At 39.1% G+C, this 23,305-nt stretch overlaps 1 protein-coding gene across 6 annotated transcripts; it reads left to right on the top strand.

Moving 5' to 3' along the window:
- Window positions 1–50: 50 nt before the first annotated feature.
- On the top strand, window positions 51–19,113 carry Zbtb8os (zinc finger and BTB domain containing 8 opposite strand). Of its 6 annotated transcripts, XM_071617621.1 has the most exons (8): window positions 632–715; window positions 5,395–5,536; window positions 6,623–6,647; window positions 6,925–7,046; window positions 7,593–7,675; window positions 9,925–9,977; window positions 11,726–11,762; window positions 14,853–19,113. In XM_071617621.1, the coding sequence occupies exons 4-8, from the start codon at window positions 6,974–6,976 to the stop codon at window positions 14,937–14,939; spliced, it is 333 nt and encodes a 110-aa protein (XP_071473722.1). In that variant the 5' UTR covers window positions 632–715; window positions 5,395–5,536; window positions 6,623–6,647; window positions 6,925–6,973; the 3' UTR covers window positions 14,940–19,113. The 6 variants fall into 6 exon arrangements, with proteins under 6 accessions (XP_071473723.1, XP_027793083.1, XP_027793082.1 ...); XM_027937281.2 differs by lacking the exon at window positions 5,395–5,536 and having other exon boundaries at window positions 71–715; XM_027937282.2 differs by lacking the exons at window positions 5,395–5,536; window positions 9,925–9,977 and having other exon boundaries at window positions 55–715.
- The last annotated feature ends 4,192 nt before the right edge of the window (window positions 19,114–23,305 follow it).

The following is a 23,305-nucleotide window of genomic DNA, read 5'->3' as shown; positions in this document are numbered from 1 at the left end:
ACTTCCACTGACGGCGCGCCCGCCCGGGCTGATGGGATTGTGCCCGTTCAGGTCACGTGAGAAGTTTAGTCCACACATTCCCGGAGGCAGCCATTTTCTTACGGGCTGTTACGCTCACGTTCAGAATATTGATGTTTGGAATGCTTCGGGTTCTAGTTATCAACTCTGGGTGCCAGGCGGAAAGACAAGGTCTCACCACTCAGACCCAGAGTTGTCTAATTTAAGGTGTTCTTCAACTTGCTTAGTCTTTAGAAATAACTAGTGATAGGCTGGGGTTGTGGCTCAGTGGTAGAGCGCTTGCTTAGCATGTGGGAGGCACTGGGTTCGAACCTCAGCACCACATAAAATAAAAGCAAAGGTCCATCAACAACTAAAAAATATTTTAAAAAATAACTAGTGATAAACACAGAAGGTGGGGCCTTGTTTTTTAACCATGTGATCCAAGCGACAAGTCCTAGAATGTAAGTCTCAGGGGTTAACGTCCTTCCGCAAGCTCCGAGAATGGAGTCCTGGGCCTTTAAGACGTGTGCCAAGGGGCGGGGTTTATGGCGGAAGCAGTAGCGCCCGGCCGAAGTCCGGCAGAGGAAGGGCGGAAGTAGAGGGTACACTCCTGCGATCATGGCGCAGGAAGGAGAAGATGTTAGAGATTACAATTTGACTGAGGAGCAGAAGGCGATCAAGGCCAAGTATCCTCCAGTCAATCGGAAGTACGAATGTGAGTAGATGGGTCACTTCTCTATTCAAATATGGGCACAGGGGCATGCCTGATTCCTTACCTGCAGCTTCCTTCCTCACCTCTACTTTGCTCGGGCATCAACTCTTTGTGCCCTGTGTGCGCCCTGTATTGTATCTTTGTATTTGGCCTAGAGGGTTCTAAAGTAAAAGGCCACCTGGCTTAGGAGTCAGGAAACCTGAGCTTCCACATTTACAGTCTCTTAACTTCCTCAAGCGCCTGATCACATTTATGAGTTTTACTAGTGCGCCAATTATAAAAGTAATTGGGTTTTCAAGAGTTTCGTGTTTGACTTCATATCTAGTAACAATGGGACAGTTAAAGAGTGTGGCAAATGTAGAGAACTGGGAAAACTAAGATGGGCAATTGTAACTTGGTGTTTTACCTCTTTTTTTTTGTAACCAGGAATTGAACTCAAGAGGCCTACTGAGCCACGTCCCTTTTAATGTTTTAAGTAAAGACAGGTTCTTTCTAAATTGCTTAGGGCCTCACTAAGTTGTCCGAGGCTGACTTTGAGCTTGTGATCCTCCTGCCTTAGCCTTCCAAGCCTTAGCCTTCGTAGCTCGCTGGGATTAAAGGCATGTACCAGAGACCCAGAATTTACCTGCATCGTGTTTTAAAAGAACCTGGTTTTGCCATTTATTAGTGACTTTAAGCAAATTATATTGCCTATCTTTATGTCTCAGTTCCTTCATCTAAGGAATAATGTGAACTGGAGGTGTAGTGTGCTTTATGGCATGCAGAAGACCTTGGGTTCAATCTTCAGCACCACAAAAATAAGGAAAGTGAAAGGATAGTTCAGTTTCTTAAATTCTGTATTAAAAATTTAGCTGTTATCCTACAGGTGGCTATGGTGGGGAGCGCAAATTTAATTGGTCTCATTTATCTTCTTAAAATCTTTTATTTTTTCGGAAGCGCCCACTGATACTCCCAGTGACTGGGGAGGCTGAGGCAGGAGAAACTCAAGTTCCTAGGCCAGCCTTAGCAATTTCATGAAGCCCTAAGCAATTTAGGGAAACCTGTCTCTAAATAATAAGGTCTGGGGATCCGTGGTAAAGCGCCCATGGGTTAAATCCCCAGTGTCAATCAATAAGTAAATAGAGGAGTAGGAAGTGTAGGTCAGTGGTAGAGCACCCCAGGATTAAATCCTCAGTGCTGCAATAAATAAAAAATGTACAACTACCACATCATTTTTGCATCTGTGCATTCTTAACCCAGCATATCTCCCTTGCTCTTGCCCCTTTCTCACTTAAAAACAATTTAAAATACTATATGATTAAAAAAGTGGTCACTACTTCCGAGACTGAGGCAGGAGAAACACATGAGTCCTCCAAGTTCCAGATGGCCTGGGTAACAAAGACCAAAAAAAACAAAAACAAAAAAAACCCAACAACAACAAAAAGCAGGTATGCAGTGAAAAATAAGTCTCGTAGTTCTGATCCCATGTTTTAGTCCCTGTTTCTAGAGCAACCCTGGTCACTTTGCATACACAAATGTTCTAGCATTTTCTGTTTAACCAATTTCTAGTTGGTAGACATTTAGGATATTTCTATGCTTTTCCATTTTTGTACTGGGGCTTGAACCCAGGAGTGCTTAGCCACTGAGCCACATCCCCATCCCCAGTCCCCTTTGCTTTTATTTTGAGATGGGATCTCACTAAGTTGCTGCAGCTGGTCTCAAACTTGTTATACTGCCTCAGCCTCCCTGTAGCTGGAATTACAGGCTTGTGTGGCCAAGTCTGGCTGAGCCTTTTTAAGTAGTCTCTGTTAAAAGTGGAGTATGTAAATGATGGGAGGGAAGGAGAGGAGTAGAGGAGATAGGAAGGGCAACAGAATAGAATAGACATTATGATTGCTGTATGTATATAGGTGACTCTATGACCAGTGTGATTCTGCAATCTGTACAATTAGAAAAGTGAGAAATTATACCCCAGTGATTCAAATGTATGAATTGCCAAGATCATTGTAATGTCATGTGTAGCTAATAAAAAAAAAATTAAATTAAAAAAATGGAGAATGTGCGGGCTGGGATTGTGGCTCAGCGGTAGGGCGCTCGCCTAGCATGTGTGAGGTCCTGGGTTCAATCCTCAGAACCACATAATAAATAAATAAATAATTTCAAAGATGGAAAATATGCATAAAGTGTTTCTGCTGTGTATCAAGGTATTGATGTTCATCTTGAGGAAAAGAACTTGTGTAATTGTGAGGTTTTGTCGCAGAACACAATTCTTCATTGTAAGAATGACTATGACAAGCTGTTGTTATTCAGACTTGGTATTTGACATGAATTTTCTTTAAAATGAACAAAGCAATCTGTCACTTCAAGGCAAAAAACTATTACTGGTAATGATAAAATTTAGGCTTTCAAGTTATATTAAAATTTTAGAAAACTTGTGTCTATCCCCATGAGCTTCCCAGTACTTAGAAACTTTTCTGGAGGCTGAGGCAGGAGGATTACAGGTTCAAGGCCAGCCTCAGCAAGTTTGAAACCAGCTTGCTGACTTCCTGAAACCCTGTATCAAATAAAAAGAGCAAAAGGACTGGAGATGTAGCTGAGCGGTAAAGAGCCCCTGGGTTCGATCCCCCTTACCAAAAATAAATAAATGAATTAATAATAAATAAAAAGTTTTTTCTTAAAGTTCTCTATATGGTTGGGGATGTGGCATAGCAGTAGAGGGCTTTCCTGGCATGTACAATGCCTGGGATTTGATCTGCAACACTATCCAAAAAACAAAGCAATGTCCTATATAGTTAAATATGTCAGTATTATCTGTGTAACAATGAACTAGTATTTTCTAAATTACTAATGCTTGATATTACACCATCAGACATGGATAAGACCCATTGTGAATGTACAACAGATCAATGGATTTTAATGCTACAGAGTATTTTCATACAGAGAACTTTTCAAAGTTTCAGTTCTTTGTATATATAGCCTTAGATTCTACATTGAACTAATGTTTAAAAAACGACCACATTTTGCATTTTGGTATAAAATTTAAAAGACTGTTCACTCTTGTTTGAAAAATTAAAATCTCCTCTGGGGCTGGGGTACATAGCTCAGTGATGGAGTGCTTGCCCCAGGGAGGCTCTGGGTTCTATCCCCAGCACTACCAACAAAAATTCTTTTTCTTTTGCATATCTGTGGTGCTAGGGGTAGAACCCAAAAGCAGGGTCTCCCATGCTAGGCAAGCACTCATCACTGAGTTACATCCTCAAACCAAGGCTGGGTTATATTCATGCATTCAAACTAAATGAACATACCACAACACATTAAAAATATTTGAACTGGAGGTGGTGGTGCATACCTATGATCCCAGTGACTATGGTGGCTGAGGCAGGAGAATTGCATTTAATGAGGCCCTAAACAATTTAGTGAGACCCTGTTTCAAAATCAAAAGGATGGGGATGTGGCTCAGTGGTAAAGCTGGTATTTAACCCTGGGTTAAATACCATAAATAAATAAACAAAAATAAAAGTATTTGGAAAAATATGCAAAACAGTGTTGCCTCAGCCTTTCATGTTGGTGAGATTACAGGCATGTTCCATTGCACCCAGCAATGTCATTGTCTTTGTAAACTGATTGTTTTTTTTTTTTTTTTTTTTGTACCTGGGATTGAATTCAGGGGCCCTTGACCACTGAGCCACATCCCCAGCCCTGTTTTGTGTTTTACTTAGAGACAGGGTCTCACTGAGTTGCTTAGCACCTCACTTTTGCTAAGGCTGGCTTTGAACTCAGGATCCTCCTGCCTCAACCTCCTGAACTGCTGGGATTATAGGCATGCACCACCATGCCTGATTTGTAAACTGATTTTTTAGAAATTGAAGTATAATTTAATATCACAATGGACTAAAGTGCTTAGACCTTAAAATGTAAAGTCAATGAGTTTTGCTAAACACAGACCTCTGTGTAACCAGCACTCTAATCAAACTAATTTCATCACCCTAGAAAGTTCTATCCTGCTTTTTTTAATCCCTTACCTTGAGGAAAATACATATTTTCCCCACTTATAATGGAGATTGACCACAGGGACACTCTATCAGTAAGTTACATCCCTAGCCCTCTTAATTTTTAAAAAAATTGAGACTAGGTCACATTGAGTTGCCCGGGCTGGTTTCAAACTTGCAATTATTTTGCTTCAGGGCCTTGAATAGCAGGGATTACAGGATAGTTGGACTACAGGTACACACCACTATGCCTTGTTCACATTGTGGTTTCTACCCCATAGCTTAATTTTTTTCTTTTATTTTTTTTGGGGGGGTAGGGTGGGGGGAGTTGAACCCCAGCCTCACACACACTAGGCAAGCACTCTACCACTGAACTACATCCCCAGGCCTTTTTTAAAAAGTTAAAAAAAAAAAAAAAAATGTTTTTTGGCAGGATCTTGCATTCCTCAAATTTATAATCTTCCTGTCTCAGCCTTCCAAGTGGACTCAGATTACAGGCATGCGTACTCTTACCTGGCACCATAGCTTAATTTTTTTCTTTTATTAAAATTTTATATAAATAGAACCACAAACTATAGATTTTCTTTTCTTTCTTTCTTTCTTTTTTTTTTTTTTGGCCAAGAAGAGGAGTACTGGGGGTACTGGGTATTGAACTGGGGGGTGCTTTATCACTTAGCCACATCCCCAGTTCTTTTTATTTTTATTTTGAGACAGGGTCTCACTAAATTACTGAGGCCTGCCTGGAATTTGTGATGCTCCTGTCTTAGCTATCCCGGTCATGGGATTATAGGTATGCACCACCATGCCAGATTAAGTATAGATTCTTTTATGAATGGCTTCTTCATCTAGGTCAAAGGTAAGCAGCAATTTCTAAAATTTTTTTACATATATATATGTAGAGAGAGAAAGAGTTGTAAATGGACACAATACCTTTATTTTATTTTTTATATGTTGATGAGGATCGGACCCAGTGCCTCACGCATACCAAGTGAGTGCTCTACACAGAGCCCCAGCCAAGCCCAATTTTTATATATATACTGAGTGAGGGTTTTTAACCCAGGAGCACTTTATCACTAAGCGACAGATATCCCCTGTCCATTTTATTTTTGGTTTTGAGACAGGGTCCCTCTGAATTTGCTCCTACTGGCTTCCTGAGGATATGGGAAAGAGATGAGCTCCATTCCAATTTGTGAAGGGATGATTGGAATGGAAAATGAAGGAGGGTGATAGCAAGTGTTCATAGTTAGAGAAGTAACAAAGTACAAAGAGTTGGTCAGTTTAAATGTGTTCATACCAGCTATATCTTCTAGCTAACAGTTATGGAATTTTTGAATCTATCCTCCCACAGAAACTGGGGGACAGAGCCCTACCAGGAGATTATATTTCAAAGGAATGTCTCTAAGGTCCTTGAAAAAGATACTTTTAAGTTGTGAGAGATATATATTTATAATTATAAGCCCTTTTTAGTACTTGCTCTAAGAAGGGAAGGTTGGGGGCCTATGTCAGGTTTTAGCTAGAATGAACAGAAAAATCTTCCTGTTAAGCTTCTTTTCTCACAGGGATGATAACTTAGGCTGCTAAAAGCAGCTATGCTAGAGTTTGGTCAAGTGCAGGGGTTCATATGAAGTTCTTAAAGTGCTGAGAGTTTGCAGTTCTTAACTTAACAGTGTTTTTAGATTCATATTAATGCCTGTTATCAGTAGTTGATGATTTTTATTACTGAGTAGTGGTCAAGTGCCCCTGAGTTCAATTCCCAGTACTCTCCCCCCCAAAAAGCACTTAACTTTGTTGAGTAGATAGAAAAAGCTCTGGGCTTCCTCAGTTTTCTTGTTCTTCAAAGGATGATGTTCTTAATAATTAATAATAATAAGCTCTAGTTTTTTTCTTATGGTTTTAGGGTCAAGATTAGTAACTTTTAAATGTTTTTACCTTTTTCCCTCAGATTTGGATCATACAGCAGATGTCCAGTGAGTATAGCAGGAGTTTGTTCTTTTGAAATCATGTATCAAAATATGAAGGCTGAATATTTTAATCTGTGTGTTCCTATCTTATTTTTCTACTCTGTTTATTCATAACATAAAAATGGTGATTTAAAAGCACTCAGTTAGGATGCCATTAAATTGAGGTCATTAGTTTTGTACTTGTCAAGCTGATTTTATTTGACTTTGCTATTGAGGTTTTTTATTTTTTATTTTTTGGTGCAGTGAATTATATTACACAGAGAGCATGAATGTATTTCTTTAGGTTACATGCATGGGGAGATACTCTGGAGGAAGCATTTGAGCAGTGTGCAATGGCCATGTTTGGTTACATGACAGATACTGGGACTGTGGAGCCCCTCCAAACAATAGAAGTAGAAACCCAAGGTAACTAACGCATTCACAGGGAAAAAACTGTTATATAGATATGCAGTGTTTTACATAATCTGAGTGTATTTTCACAATAAGAATAACAAATTGGGCTGGGATGTAGCTCATTGGCAAAATGTCTGCCTTGCATTTGCAAAAGCCCTGGGTTCAACTCCCAGTTCCAAAAAAAAAAGAATAACAAATTGCTGAGCATGGTGGCGCATGCCAGTAATCCCAGGGACCTAAGAGACTGAGGGGCAGGAGGATTGAAAGTTCAAAGCCTGCCCTAGCAACTTAGTGAGGCCCTAAGCAATTTAGTGAAACCCTGTCTCTAAATATTAAAAAAGGGCTGGGGATGTGACTTGGTGATTACGTGCCCCTGGGTTCAATCCCTAGTACCCGCCCCCTCCATAAAAACCCCAAACAATAAAATAATTAATTATGAGCTCAAATTTCCTCTTTCAGCTAACGTAAGAAATTCATTACACTTTTAAATTGGAACAAGATTTTAGATACCAGAATTATTAAACTCATACTATTATGGTCCTTTTTGATCCTGTGTAGGAGATGACTTACAATCTCTTCTGTTTCACTTTTTGGATGAGTGGCTTTATAAGTTCAGTGCTGATGAATTCTTCATACCCCGGGTAAGCAGGGTTTTTCTTTTTCTTTTTTTTTTTTTTTTTAATTGAGCAAATGGGTTCTTAGTTCATATTTTAAATAGAACATGTGCCAGGCATGGTAGCACATGCCTGTAACCCCAGTTACTTGGGAGGCTGAGGCAGGAGTATCACAAGATGGTTACCAGCCTCAGCAACTTAATGAGATCCTGTCTCAAAATTTTAAAAAATAGAAAGGGCTGGAGATATAGCTCAGTAGTAAAGCACTGTTGGGTTCAATCCCAGTGCCAATAAAATAACAGGGGTGGTGCATTCCTATAATCCCAGATGCTCAGGACACTGAGGCAGGAGGATCTTAAGTTCAAAGCCAACCTCAGCAACTTAGTGAGACCCTGTCTTATAATAAAAAAGGACTGGAGGTGTAACTCAGTGGTAAAGCAGCCCTAGGTTTAATCCCCAGTAGCCCCCTCCCCCACCAAAAAAAAAATGAAAACCCATGATGCAAAACTAATCCATATAGATATTAAAAAGTATTGGGCTAGGGGTGCTGGGGTTGTGGCTCAGAGATAGAGCACTTGCCTAGCATGGATGAGGCACTGGGTTCAATTCTCAGTACCACATAAAGTAAAATAAAGACATTATGTTCACCTATAACTAAAAAATAAATTTTTTTTTAAAAAATTGGGGCTGAGGATATAGCTCAGTTGGTAGAGTGCTTGCCTTGCATGCATAAGGCCCTGGGCTTGATCCCCAGCACCACCAAAAAAAAAAAAAAAAATTGATTTTATATAAATTATAGACACTTCTTTGTTAACCTCAGTTTGCTTTGGAACATACATTTTGTTCTCATGTTCTTTCTCTCTTTAGTCCTGGGGATTGAACCCTGCAGTGCTTTATCATTCAGCTACATCTCCAGTCTTTTTCATATTTTACTTTGAGATAGGGTCTTCCTGAATTGGTGAGGCAGGCCTCAAATTTGCATTCTTCCTGCCTTAGCCTACCAAGTCTCTGGGATTACAGCATGTGGCGCTGTTCCCGAATGTATTTAAATCTCTGATCATGTACTTGTCATTAATAGGATTGTATGATAAGCTTAAACCTAAAGTCTTCATCTGTATTCTGTGTCTCCCAAGTTTGAGCTGTGTTTATGTCTTTACATATGTTCCTTTTGTTCCATTTGAAGTTTAGCAGCTCTGATACTTTGGTCTAAGTTCAACAACTGCTGCTTTTAGTTTTCCTTAATGTAAAAAAAAGAAAAGCCATATGGAGATTGCTTGCAGCAGTCAGCCTTTAGAAGGAACACCTCTCCAAATCATGTTACTTATTACATGGCCCTCCCTGCTTCCTTAATTCCTCCATTATCTTCTTTAAAGTCTCCATCCATATTCTACCAACTGAGCCACTCTTTCTACAGAATTCAAGTGCCAAAAGTATCATAAAAATAGACTGAGAAAAGGAAAAGGGGAAATAAAAAAGGTTGAGAGTGACTGAAATCTTATATCCTCCTTCTCTACCATGTGTCTTACAGAGATGTTCTTTTGACTCTTCTTTTCTCTTTTTTTTTTGATGCCGGGGATTGAATTCAGGGCCTCGCAGTTACTAAGTGCATGCTCTACTACTGAGCTATACCTTAACCCCTTGAGTCATTTTTTAAATGTCTTTTTGTTGTAGTAGTTTTATTTATTTTTATGTGGTGCTGAGGATCAAACCCAGTGCCTCACCCTTGTACTGGGGTTGTGACTCAGCAAAAAATAGAGTGCTCACCTAGCATGTGCGAGGCCCTGGGTTTGATCCTCAGCACCACATAAAAATAAATAAATAAAATGAAGATATTGTGTCCCACTACAACTAAAAAATAAATATTAAAAAAAAGAATATCATCCTTGTGCCAGGGCTGTGGCGTATGCCTATAATCCCAGTGGCTTGGGAGGCTGAGTCAGGAGGATCTCGAGTTCAAAGCCAGCCTCAGCAACATTGAGGTGCTAAGTAACTCGGTGAGACCCTATCACTAAATAAAATACAAAATAGGGCTGGGTAAGTGCTCTTAAGTTCAGTCCTCATTACCAGGAGGAAAAAAAAAAAGAATATTGCCCTTGAATATGTTAAGAAAAACCTTATTTCCTTGAAATGCATTTAGCTTGTTCTGTTTTAATTTTCTTTGCTTCAGAGAAGTTGTTTGCCATTATTTTCTAGAAAAAGTAGTAACCTAGACATGTTTTAGTAGATAGTTTAGTATAAACTTTTTTTTTTAAATTTAAATCTCTTTTTTTCTTTAGGAAGTGAAAGTACTTAATATTGATCAAAGAAATTTTAAATTACGGTCAATTGGGTAAGTTTTAAACTTTTCTAAAAGTAACAGGTCATGAAGGATGTTGGTTATATTCTTCATTGTACTCAGTGGGCAGAAAGACAAATAGAAATATTAAGTCAGGGGACCACTTACACTGGGCAGGATGTTGCATATTGAGATTGTGAGAGAGATACCAAGGAGTAAGAACTCATCTGAACTTTGGAGGATCAGAAACTTGTCAGAATAAAGTTAATTCTGTTTATTAAGCTTGATTCCAAATTTGTTGATTGGGCGGGGGGGAGTGTGAGTGTGTGTATAGCTTGTTTATACATACATATATATGTATATATAAATAAAATTGCTAAATGTCACTGCTTAAACCCCCAACTTGGTGGATGAGAAACACTGGCACATCTTTTGACACAGCTCATAACTTCTAGACCCACTCAAATCAGTTTCTTCTATACAAATTATACTTTTCTTCTTTTATTTTCCTTCCAGAGTTTGTAAACAGTCGATTAGGTGACTTTAACTGGACTTGTTTCTTTAGTCACTTAATTATATCTTTTAGATTATCTATATATAGTTTAACATTACCATTTCATATTGAATCTTATTAGTTTCTTTTTATAAAATGAGGTCTTGTATTATCTTCTCCTTTTTCTTTTATCCCTACAACACATTTTATTGCTCACACATAAGCATATGTACAGAGATTTTTCTCTGTGAAATGGTGGAATATTGCATACATTAGGCTAATTGACTTTATTTGGGGGGGGGGGTACTGGGGATTGAACCCAGAGGCGCTTTACCACTGAGCTACATACCCAGCCCTTTTTATTTTTTATTTTGAGACAGGTTCTCACTAAGTTAGGCTGGTCTCGAACTTGCAATCCTCCTGCCTCAGCCTCTTGAGTCTCTGAGATTATAGGTGTGTGCCACTGAGCCTGGCAGGCAAATTGACATTTAACTCTTAACATTATGTTAAAATTACCTTTACTGTTATGATGTTTTCTCAACATCATGTGTGAAAGGTATATATAATTCGTAGTAGAAAAAGTAGTAACCTAGACATGTTCTAGTAAATAGTCTAGTAGAAATGTAATGGTGAGTATTTGTATATATTTATGGTATCCTCTTAAAAAAAAAAAAAACTGGTTCAAAATTATTTAGCTAGGAAGTAGTTGAACAGAATTTTAAAGATTTGCTGTTTCTGCTGTACCATGTTGTGATATTTAGCCTCATTACTGTCAAAGGTAGATAAGAAAATTCTCTCAAGTTCTAGGAGAGTATCTTTCTAGGGCTTTCTGTATACAGACTATAGATATTTTGGGAAAAGTTATAAAATGCAAATCAAGCTCAGACTATATTGCAGAATCAAGTATTTTGTGTTTGTGGTACTCAGACCTGCTTTCTCCGTGGAAGATATTATTTAATTGGTTCTATAGCTCTAAGTGCAGTGGAAATTTTCAACATGGCACCCTATTATAAAATATTCACTAGTCAGTATTTATTGAGAATCTACCTATAAGTGCACTATACTGGAGCTTTTTGGGGATGGGGCAGCTTTCAAGCTTGAGAGCAACAATGACTAGTCTATACAAGTCCTTCCACACCTGTATTTGCTGGCAAATCAAAGTGAAATCTGTTTAGCTTCCCTACCCCTTCCCTCTTCTTTTGGATCTCTACTATCTGAACCATGTTTATAAGGCTTATTTTAAAATATGTAAAGAGAACAAATGTAAAACTTTGGAAATCTTAATCATGTTTTAATTTTACTTCTCAAGGTGGGGAGAAGAATTTTCATTGTCCAAGCACCCTCAGGTATGTTTTAAAGTCTACCCATTGAAAACTTTATGCTTCCTTATCATAAAATCTGTAAACATGACAATAATCTTCAACTAATTCTAATAATTGTTCTGATGTGATAAGGTTTTCTTAAACTTTCTGACCTCTGGATATGTTAAAGCACTGTGATTTTACACATCTGATTAGATGTGTTAGGATTAAGCTTTGGGCTCTGGGGCCAGGTTTGTTACAGAATGTGTGGGACTTAAAAGTTCATTTGCCTTTTTGAGCAGTAGTTTCTTCTGCAATGAAGGTATAGGACTAGATTGTTCTTAAAGTGCTTTCTACCTTTTATATTTTCCAACCTGTATACACTTACTCTGTAATAGTTAAACCTCTGGGAACAGGAATTGGGAGTTTTTTTTCTGTAAATATATTAAGATTTAGGCCAAACTGGGCATGGTGGTACACACCTGTAATCCCCCTGGCTCAGGAGGCGAAGACAGGAGGATCCAGAGAGTTCAAAGCCACCCTCAGCAATGGCGAGGTGCTAAGCAACTCAGTGAGACCCTGTCGCTAAATAAAATACAAAATAGGTCTGAGGATGTGGCTCAGTGGTTGAGTGCCCCTTCGTTCAATTCCCGGTACCAAAAAAAAAAAAGGATTTGTAGGCCAAGAGCAATGGAAGAGCAACCACTGAACTCTTCTGTTACAGCACTGAAGAAATCATAGAAGATACATAAATGAGGGTATCTGTGTTGCATTAAAACTTTACTTATAGACCTTGAAATTTAAATTTCATATCACTTTCTAATGTCATGAATTTTTTTTTTTTTTTTTGCTGAGGTACTAGGGATTGAACCTAGGAGTGCTTAACCACTGACCCACATCCCTAGCCCTTTTTTGTATTTTATTTAGAGATAAGTTTTCACTGTGTTTCTTAAGGCTTTGCTAACTAAGTTGCCTAGGCTGGCTTTGAATTTATAATCCTCCTACCTCAGCCTCCTGAATCACTGGGATTATAGGTATGCACCACCAGGCCCAGAATCCCCAGCCCTTTTGATTTTTATTTTGAGACAGGGTCTCTAAGTTGCGTAGGGCCTCACTAAGTTGCTGAGGCTGGCCCACAACTCTGGATCCTTCTGTCTCAGCCTTAAAAGTGGCTGGGATTACAGGCGTGCACCACTGTGACTGGCTTTAACTTAGAGATTTAAAACCGTTGTTATTTTGTGAGATTATATAAAAATACATGGCAGGCCACATTTGACCAATGGGCTGTAGTTTGCTGACCCTTGTGTTTAGGCCAAGAAAGCCTAAATTAGTTCCAGATGACTGGAAAATCCTGGTTGCTTCCAGTAACCACGGTATCATTTTTTCAACTGCTGTATGATGAAATGAATTCTGATGAGGAACTTGTGTTATAGTAGCTGTTTCAACAAGGTTGAAAGGAAAGAGAAACATAAAAAGAAGAGAAACCAAGCAGGTGCAATGGTGTACAGCAACAATCTCAGTAACTTGGGAGGTTGAGGCAGGAGGATCACAAGTTTGAGGCCAGCCTAGGCAATTACAGAGACCTGTTCTAAAATTAAAAAATAAAAATGGTTAGGGTAGCTCAGTGGTAAAGCACCCCTAGGGTTCAATTCCCAGTTCGGGGAAAAAAAAAAAAGAGGGAAAGAGAGAATCCAGTAGAGAAGGGCAGTGAATTAAAAATGTATTTATAATAATAGAAACATCACACTAGATTTTTCCAAAGTAAACTTGTATATTCAGGACATAGCATGACATTTTAAGGAGACCTAAGAGGGGCCAACCATCACATATCCCTTGGGGCCCCTTTTAGAAGGGGAATACTGTCATGAATGGGGCGATAATATGTTCTAGCATGGTAGTTTTGTTCTCTAGTTATTAGAATATGTCAAGCGCCATGGTGCATGCCTGTAATCCCAGTGGCTTGGAGGCTGAAACAGAAGGATCATGAGTTCAAAGCCAGCCTCAACCTCAGCAAAAGCAAGGCACTAAACAACTCAATGAGACTCTGTGTCTAAATAAAGTACAAAAATGAGCTGGGGATGTGGCTCAGTGGTGGAGTGCCCTTGAGTTCAATGCCTGATACCACCCCCCACCCCCGCCAAAAATACGAAATTTTTAAAAAGGGCTGGGGAATGTTGCTCAGTGGCTAAGTGCCCCTGCATTAAATCATCAATACAAAAAAAAGAAGAAGAAGAGAATGAATGCTGGAGAAGATGTGAAGTAATTTTCTGAGTGAAGGGGACAAAGGAAACTTAGCAATAAGTGGTCAGTACTGAATGCCTGTTTGAGATTTGCAGATATACACAAAGGGTATTACTAGTCAGCCTGGTATGTGCTGCCTTATGGTAGAAAATGAAATTTGATGTAGGTGGTGATTTCTCCAGGTGCTTATGGCAGAAGAGAAAATGCAAAGGTAATGCCACTCATACCCTATGAAATCTTTGAATTTATTATGTGCTGTTGAGCTAGCAAATGACGGAAGTCAAAGTACATTTTGTGATACACAGAACCATTATAGATTCTTTTTAGAGCTGGAAGGAACTTGAGAGAATATCTAATCTTGTGGTTCTAAACTGGGGCAAGGTGAGGGGAGTATCATATATCAGAATCATGTGGAGAATTTTCACCTGAGAAGCTATATCTCACTTTCCAGCTAGACTTGAAGAGAAGTACAAAGGTAAAGTGAATATTGGCAGCTGAGGAGAAGACAATACATTGACATTCTAGGGCACAAGTTGGAGAATGAGGGGGTAATTAGGGACTAGGAGAAATCGTAGCTAAAGAGTGGAAAAGCTTGTGTTCTTTGATTAAACCCATGTTTAAGTGAAAAAATGGATGTCCAGACAGGTCAGGCACCTTCCTTGCCCAAGTGGTATCACTTCTCTCCTAACTCCAGGTCAGTACTCCTTCTGCTGTGTACATTTTCCCTCTCCTTTTTATTGGATCAGCATATAATATTGTCTTAATTTGATAACTAGTTGTTTTATGTGGGTTTTTAATTTTTCAGAATAGTATTAAATTTTTGACTTTCTGACAGTTGTTGCTCAGATTAATAATTCTGATTCTTTTTTTTCTATTCTCTAACCCCATCTTCAGGGAACGGAAGTCAAAGCAATAACATATTCAGCAATGCAGGTCTATAATGAAGAGAAGCCAGAAGTTTTTGTGATAATTGACATTTAAGATGCAAAAAAATGAAAGAAAAGGAAGGACGGACATACTCCTATGAAGACCTTCTTTTTTTTTCAGAAATCCTCCTTTTGAGAAGATCAGTGATTTGATCTCTATGGTATCTTGATAAATGGACATTGATACATCAGAAAGTTTTAACTTAAAATGTGACTTTCAGAAATGGGAAAATCAGAGCATACCCTTGGTCTGTGTTCTCTACATATTCAAACTTTAAAGAATTCTTCAGTACTTGAGGGCATTTATGTTCTCTTTGTTAATTCCCTGTTATGTCAGCAAGTACCCCAGATTCTTCTAATGGAATGAGAGTCTTCCAGCTTGGTCCCAGAAAGAATCACTGGTATAAGTAGCAGTTGGGATGGAATCTAATTTGGAAAAAAGAATAATTTGAGAAAATAACATTTCTATAACTAGAATTATGCTTTTCTTCTAAATTTGTTAAGACACATATTCTGTATGTATGTATCTAAGGCATATCATGTCTTATGTTGCTATGGGACTTACCCTGTATTCTAGTTGGTTTTAGAAAAGAACTGACCAGAAGATTTCTATAGAGAGAGTCCTGATTTTTTTCTTATTGTACTCTTAATTTTTATTAAGCAGTGATAATGGATGGCACTTATCTATTTTCTCATAAGAAGAACCTGATAGTAGCTGGGTGCATTGTCACACACCTGTAATTTCAGCAACTCAAGAAGCTGAGGATTGCAAATTTGAGGCCAGCCTCAGCAACTTAGGGAGACCCTAAGTAACTTAGCAAGACCCTGTCTCAAAGTAAAAAATACAAAGGGCTGAGGATGTGGCTCAGTGGTAAAGTGCCCCTGTTTAAATTCCCCAGTACCAAAAAAAAAAAAAAAAAGAAGAAGAAGAAGAATCTGATGGTATATCTTGCTTGTCTTTTTTTGCAGGGGAGGTGTACTGGGGATTTTAGTATTATCCCACCATGCCCAGCTGACACTTTTTATTTATTTGTTTATTTGGGGTACTGGGGATTGAACAGGGGGTGCTTAACCACTGAGTCAGATCCCCAGCCCCCCTTTTTATATATATATTTATTTTTTAATTGTAGGTGGACACAATATCTTTATTTATTTATTTTTTATGTGGTGCTGAAGATCTAACCCAGTGCCTCACACTTGCTAGGTGAGCGCTCTACCACTGAGCCACAACCCCAGGCCCCAAGCCCTTTTCCTTTTTATTTTTTATTTTGAGACATGGACTCTAAGTTGCTTTGGGCTTCACTAATTTGCTGAGGCTGGCTTTGAACTTGCGATCCTCCTGCTTCAGGTAGCCCTGTCAACTCTAGTGGTTGGGATGACAGGTATATGCCACCTTGCTTGGCTCTTTGCTGTAAAAAGTGCATAAGAGACAAGAGACTGGGGAAACAACTTTAAAGTTATCTGGAGTTTAAAGATTTAACTCAATGGCAAAGTGATTGCCTAGCATGCACAGGGACCTGAGTTTGGTCCTTGGCTTTGAAAAAGAAAAAAAAAAAAAAAAAAAAAAGGATCAAATCCAGGGCCTCTGGAATGTTATACAAACACTCTAACTCTGAACTATGTCCCCAGCTCTTCTCTGATTTTTTTTTTTTTTTTTTTTCCTTTATGGTACTGGGGATTGAGGGACATTGAGCTATGCCCTTTTCTTTTTTCTTTTTTGGTACCAGGAATTGAACTCAGGGGTACTTGACCACTGAGCCACATCTCCAGCCCTGTTTTATATTTTACTTAGAGACAAGGTCTCACTGAGTTGCTTAGTGCCTTGCCATTGGTGAAGCTGGCTTTTGGACTTGCGATCCTCCTATCTCAGCCTCTAGAGCCTCTGGGATTACAGGCATGTGCCACCACTCCCAGCAGCCCTTTTTTATTCTTTATTTTAAGATAGGGTCTCAGTAAGTTGCTAAGGCTAGCCTCAAATTTGTGATCCTCCTGGCTCAGCCTCCAGAGATGCTGGTATTATAAGAGTTTGCCACAGGCTGGGGATGTGGCTCAAGCGGTAGCGCGCTTGCCTGGCATGCGTGCGGCCCGGGTTTGATCCTCAGCACCACATACAAACAAAGATGTTGTGTCCGCCAAAAACTAAAAATAAATAAATAAAAGAGTTTGCCACCACTCTGGGCTCTTATCTAAACTTTTGGGTTTTTTTTTTTTTTTTAGTCGTAGATGGACACGGTACCTTTATCTAATAATTTATTTTTATGTGGTGCTGAGGATTGAACCCTGTGCTTCACACATTTGAGGCAAAGCTCCAGCCTTTGAGATAAGCTCCAGCCCTTATCTGAACTTTTTAAAGTAGATTATTTGCAAGTTGATTTGCAACTTTATAGTTTCTGTGGTATTCTCTCAGACCATAAGATTGCCACCTGGTGGTGCCAAATATCAATATAGGGTGCTGAACTTAAACTAAAAGGAAGGGATTATCTATGTGCTTTCTAAATGTTCTCTAAGCCTTGTATTTTTTCCTCTGGATGTATAACAAAGTAGGGCTCATGAAGATGAAGCCAAAAGTCAGAGATTTGAAAAGCAGCTCTTCAAATGAATGTATAACAGGATCACTAGAGTAGTGTTTTTTCGTTTGTTTGATTTTGGTATTGGGGGTTAAACTCAGGGGCACTTTACCACTGAGCCACATCTTCAGCCCTATTTTGTATTTTATTTAGAGAAGGGGTCTCACTGAGTTGCTTAGCCCCTCATCATTGCTAAGGCTGTCTTTGAACTCATGATTCTCCTGTCTCAGCCTCCTAAACCGCTGGGATTACAGGTATGCATCACCTCATCCGGATGGGTATTGTTTCTTAACCTTCTTTGTACTCAGGCATATTTTGTCAGTCTGAAGTGTAACTCTCAAAGCAGGAAAAAGATAGAAGACTCCATACCTTTTCTTAGGGCAGTTTTTCAGACTGAGATGGGCCCCTTTTTACTGTGGACCCCTTTTCATAATATCACCTGATTGAGGCTTTAGACAATGATCAATGATATATGAAGGCAATGAAAATCAAATTCAGAATAAGAAAAACTCAGGAGTGGGACTGTGGTAAAACCAGGTGGGATGTAGTCTTGCCTAGAAAAAAAGTATGAGTTAGCCATCTCTCACCAGTGCTATGTAACAAAATTCATTAAAAACAAGTCAGGACAGGTGTGATGGTGCACACCTATAATGGCTCAGGAGGCCAAGTTGGGAGGATCACAAGTTTAAAGCCCTAAGAAGCTCAGTGAGACCCTGTCTCAAAAAAATATATAAATCAGACCAGGGATGTAGCTCAGAGGTTAAGCGCTCCTGGGTTCAATTCCCTATACCAGAAGGGAAAAAAAAAGGCACAGTGGCACACACTTATAATTCCACTTGTTTGGGAATGTGAGGGAGGAGGGTAGCTAGTTCAAGGCCAGCCTGGGCAACTCAGACCCAGTCTGAAATATAAAAAATAGCTCAGTTGGAAGAATACCATCTTAACATGGGTAAAGCCCAGTAAAAATCAGAATGAAATGGGAAATACTGTTAAGTCTTTATCAAGGTAAAGAATTTAGGAGGAAATATATTTTCCTACTTAGTGCTTAGAGCAAACTATACTTTTTTCCCCTTTTTCCCCTGTTGGCGGGAGGGGACAGGACAATCTCCTTTCTAATGTCCTGTCCTATCCCCTGTCCAGTTCCTGCAGGCATTCTGAGGTAGTAGGTGGGCTTTAAATAGCATTCAGAAGTACATTTTTTTGTAATGACAATTTTCAAGACAAAGACAGTTGCCTTTAGTTCCTATAACATGGGTTTTGTAGCTCCAGTGGTCTCACCTGTCCGTAAGATTGTATTATCTCTTTTTCTTTTGAGATCGCATTATTCTTTCTTTGATCCTTGATCTTTTTTTTTTTTTTTTTTAATACTGGGGACGGATCTCGAGGCCTTAGACATGGCTGGCAAATGCCCTACTACTGAGGAACACCATCAGTTCTTTTTCTTTCTTTCTTTCTTTTTGCATTCTTGGGAATTGAACGCAGGGTCTCAGGCTAGACCAAATTCTTTCCCACTGAGCTATACCTCCCAGCCGCTAATTTTATTCTTTCACAAGTCTTTGTGTATCAGGGTACAGCTATTTGCCTCAGATGGAAATCAAAACATTACTGTTATGAATTTAGAGTGGATTGTCTTTGAAAGTCAATAAACTTTCTCCTTTTTGAGTGTGTAGCTCAATTTTTAGATCTCAAGAACAGATGAAACAAATACACTGTTCTACAAAGAAAAATCAAAATTTTAAGTCAAAGTCAGATTAATTAGTTGGGGCCCTTGCATTTGGAGGTTTTGACCTTGGAGGTCTGGACTAGGAGGGTACATTCTCTATATATGGAAGCGTGTATAAGAGAAGGAGAGATAAATATTGTTTTGTAGTCTTGCTGGTGAAGGACATCCCTTCCTACTGAAATCTTTAAGTTCTGTGTAGGAAAAGGCAGGAGAAAATCACAATTCTTCCAGTGACTTTTTAGCTTCAAATAATCAGCATACCTGTTGGGCATATTTTGAGATGACATGTCCTAAACTCCTTGAGTGCAAAAAGTATCTCAGTTTATGGATCCTTTTATACCAGTTCTTTATTTATCCTCCCTAGTTGTTTTTGGTTTTGTTTTTGTAGTTAAATATCACATAGGACTGTGTTACTGAGTGGTAGAGCATTTGCCTAGCATGCTCAAAGGCCCTGAGTTTGATCCCTACCCCTAGCAATGCCAAAAATAAAAAACCTGCCAGGCCTGGTGACACACACCTATAATTTTGTTGACGAAAGCTCAGTTCTTGTCCCCAATGCCAATGCAATAATGAGGACAAGATTTTGATAAAAAGGAAGAAGTTTTGTTGCTTTGCTAACAAGAGACAAGGGATTCCTGTCCCAGAGACTGTGATTCTGCCCATTAGAGTTAGAAATGAGCTTTTTTTAAAAAGAGATGATTTAGAGGAATCCTTTTTTCTGAGATTAGGAAGGAGAACAAATATGTCAGTTTTAGAGGAGCAAGTACTACATTCTAAGCATAAAATGGACCAGTGTTAAATTTTCCTACTGTCTTATTTCTCCGTTTCCATGGGAAAATGGTGGTTGACATCTGAAGCTGCTTCTTTCTGAAAAAAGTCATAGTTGGGGGAGGTGACCCAAAGTTCTTGTTCTCTGTTAGATGGGGCATGGACAGTTAAGTGTATCCAACATCACCATAGTGGCAGTTGGTGGGTGTTTGGACAAGGCAGACATAGGATAGATATCATGCTAAGACAAAAATAATTTAGCAAAGCATTAATTTTTTTTAAACAATCATCACAAAAGCAATTAATATTACAGCCAGTCTCTGGAAAACACAAAGATAGTAACTCAAAATCATACAGATCAAGTTATCTATGTGGGAGGTTAGGAAAAATGTGTAGGTCTATGGGATCAGGCTCTAGAGTCCTTTGTGATCATTATTATTAGGTACTCGTACACAAGAACCCTTCCTTTATAGCCTCTAAACTTACTTAATTTGGGTTAGGGCATCTTGAGTTTCATTAAAAAAAAAATCTTTTGTTTTAAATGTTCTCATATGACTATGCTTTGGTCATACTCTTCTGCCATGTGTTTTAAGACCAAGTTGGTCAAAATTGACCTTGTTCTTATCTATACTTAGGGTTAGCTGGGAATCCTCAGAGGTTGATCTTGGGAATGTATGAGAAACCTCCTGGCTCTTTTAGCCTTCCTCTACCAGTCATGCCATCTGTCAGGATGGGTCAGGGTCTTGCTGTCCATATATGGCTTCCTTTTGAAGTATCAGAGACATTTCCCTGTCCAGTGACCTTCCTCTTTGTATTATGTGCACTGTTCTCTGGCATCCTGTTCTCTAGTATCCTCTTGATCCTCCTGATCAGGAGGTTGGGTGACTTACCAGAGTTGCAGGCCCTTAGCAGGGTCCAGTCATTGTCTAGGTCCTAGCTGACCTTAGAGAGCAAGGGCCCTTGGCCCTTTTACTTCCTTGACTTTGATCTCCAAGTTTTTGGTTTTAAACATTCAGCAAGCCAGTTTCACTAGTCTTAAAGTGGGAGCAACAGTTTATAACTGCAATATTTTTTTTTTTGGTCTTAAAAAGGGGAGACCATGTAGAGAGACAGCATGCCTTTATTTTATTTGTTTATTTTTATGTGGTGCTGAGGTTTGAACCCAGTGCCTCACACATGCAAGGCAAGCTCTGTGCCACTGAGCTATAGCCTCAGCCCGCAAAAAACTATCTTTTGATCACAAATTTATTTTTATTTTTGGTACTAGAGATTGAATTCAATGGTACTTGACCACTGAGCCACATTCCTAGTCCAATTTAGAGACAGGGCCTCACTGAGTTGTTTGGTGCCTCACCGTTGCCTAGGCTGGCTTTGAACTCACAATTCTATCTCAGCCTCCTGAGCTGCTGGGATTACATGTGTGTGCCACCATGCCCGGCTTGAACACAACTTTAAATAAGCTTAATTCTAGCCAACCTCGGAGCCATCTCTTTTTTTAAAATATTTATTTATTTATTTATTTATTTATTTATTTATTTTTTAAAGAAAGAGTGAGAGAGACAGAGAGAGAGAATTTTAATATTTATTTTTTTTTAGTTTTCAGCGGACACAACATCTTTGTTTGTATGTGGTGCTGAGGATCGAACCTGGGCCGCACGCATGCCAGGCAAGCGTGCTACCGCTTGAGCCACATCCCCAGCCCCTATTTATTTTTAAAAAATATTTATTTTTTAGTTGTAGTTAGACACAATACCTTTATTTTATTTATTTATTTTATGTGGTTGAGGATCGAACCCAGGGTCTCATATGTGCAAGGCGAATGCTCTACTGCTGAGCCACAACCCCAGCACTCAGAGCCATCTTAATATGGAAAAGGATGAGAGGCAGAGCCTCAACTGAGGTGAGACTGGCCTCTTGACAAATCTTAAAAAAGTGTTTTACTTCTGAATCTGATCTTTGCCCCTCTTAAAAATATTATTCTACGAAGTTCTCATATATTATTTCCTGAGTATCTGAATATCAGTTAACATAATACAACATTCATCTGAAATACAGTCAAGTTCTAAGAGTTCTTAACCCATACAGAATGTTTTCATGTTCCACATTGTCAGCCTTTGAACAAACCAAGTTCTCCATTTTATTCATTTATGTATTTCAAAAATACATTTGATTTCCCATTCCAGTGAAAAGGGTAACACAAAATTTTATACATAACTTATTGACAAGAGGTTACCTTTATCCCTGGAGGGAGTTGGATAATCTGACATACACAAGAAACTGTGCCTTAATCTTTTCTTCTCCCAGGTTGCATTCAAGGGGGTGGAGTACAGGATAGTTTTTAGCCTGAACTGTTTCCCTTATTATCCCAATGCTATCAACTTTAAATGAGTTCCTCACTGCTGGTTGTACCCAGAGGCTCCTTTGGGGCCTTTTCTTTCATTAGACATATTGATATTCAGTGGGGGAGGCCCTTTCTATGCTTTTCTTTAGGCTTCCTTGAAGATCCCTTTTCAGAGGTAACCAACAAAACAGATTTGCTTTAGTTTCTGGATTTGTTTATTTACTTTTCTGGGTTCAGTAATTTATCCTGCCGGCATTTAATTTGATGGGATACTGTACAGCAAGAATTGTTCTTCCCCAGTGATATGTGTTCCCTGGCCAGATGAGATGTCCTGTCAGATCTTAAAAAGGGGAGACCATTCCCATCTTCAGGTCATACACTAACAGTGCTGGAATGTACTGCCATGTCCTTGCCAGCAGCCTCTACACACCCGACCCCATGGACAAAAGGACTGGAAGGCCAGGCACAGGCCAGGTTTTCTTTGCCCATTTTTCTACAAACCAGGCAGCTTTCCTGGGATTTTTTCCCTTTAGCCCAGGGCTTGTGTCTCTGCTCCACAACAAGATGTTCTGCAGCTTCCTGGGCCAGGATGAGAAACAGTGCTGTACTGGGTTGAAAGGATTTAAATCTTTTTAAAACCCTTTCTTGTATAATAATTCAGAAAAAAACATTTAAAGGCCACAATGTGTTACAGTAAAACATCTTCCTCTTAGGCTTATATGTACAGGTGGCCCATACAGCCAAGCTCCCTTCCCAAAAGAATACAGGTAAGATTAATGTAGCATGGCCCATGTCTGAAAGGACCAGTAACAGGGAAAAACAAACAACAACAACAACAAACCACAGAGACAACCAGAAAGGATCCCCAAAACCATGATCAACACCCTTTTGTGTGTTGGGGGGGGGGAGGTGCGGTGCGTACCAAGGATTGAACCTACGGGCATTTAACCACTTAGTCACATCCTCAGCCCTTTTTATATTTTATTTTGAGATAGGTTCTTAATTGCTTAGGGCCTTGCTAA

This window comes from Marmota flaviventris, chromosome 10 (assembly GCF_047511675.1).
Source record: "Marmota flaviventris isolate mMarFla1 chromosome 10, mMarFla1.hap1, whole genome shotgun sequence".
Lineage (NCBI taxonomy): Eukaryota > Metazoa > Chordata > Mammalia > Rodentia > Sciuridae > Marmota > Marmota flaviventris.
This window is presented reverse-complemented; position numbering and strand designations above follow the sequence as displayed.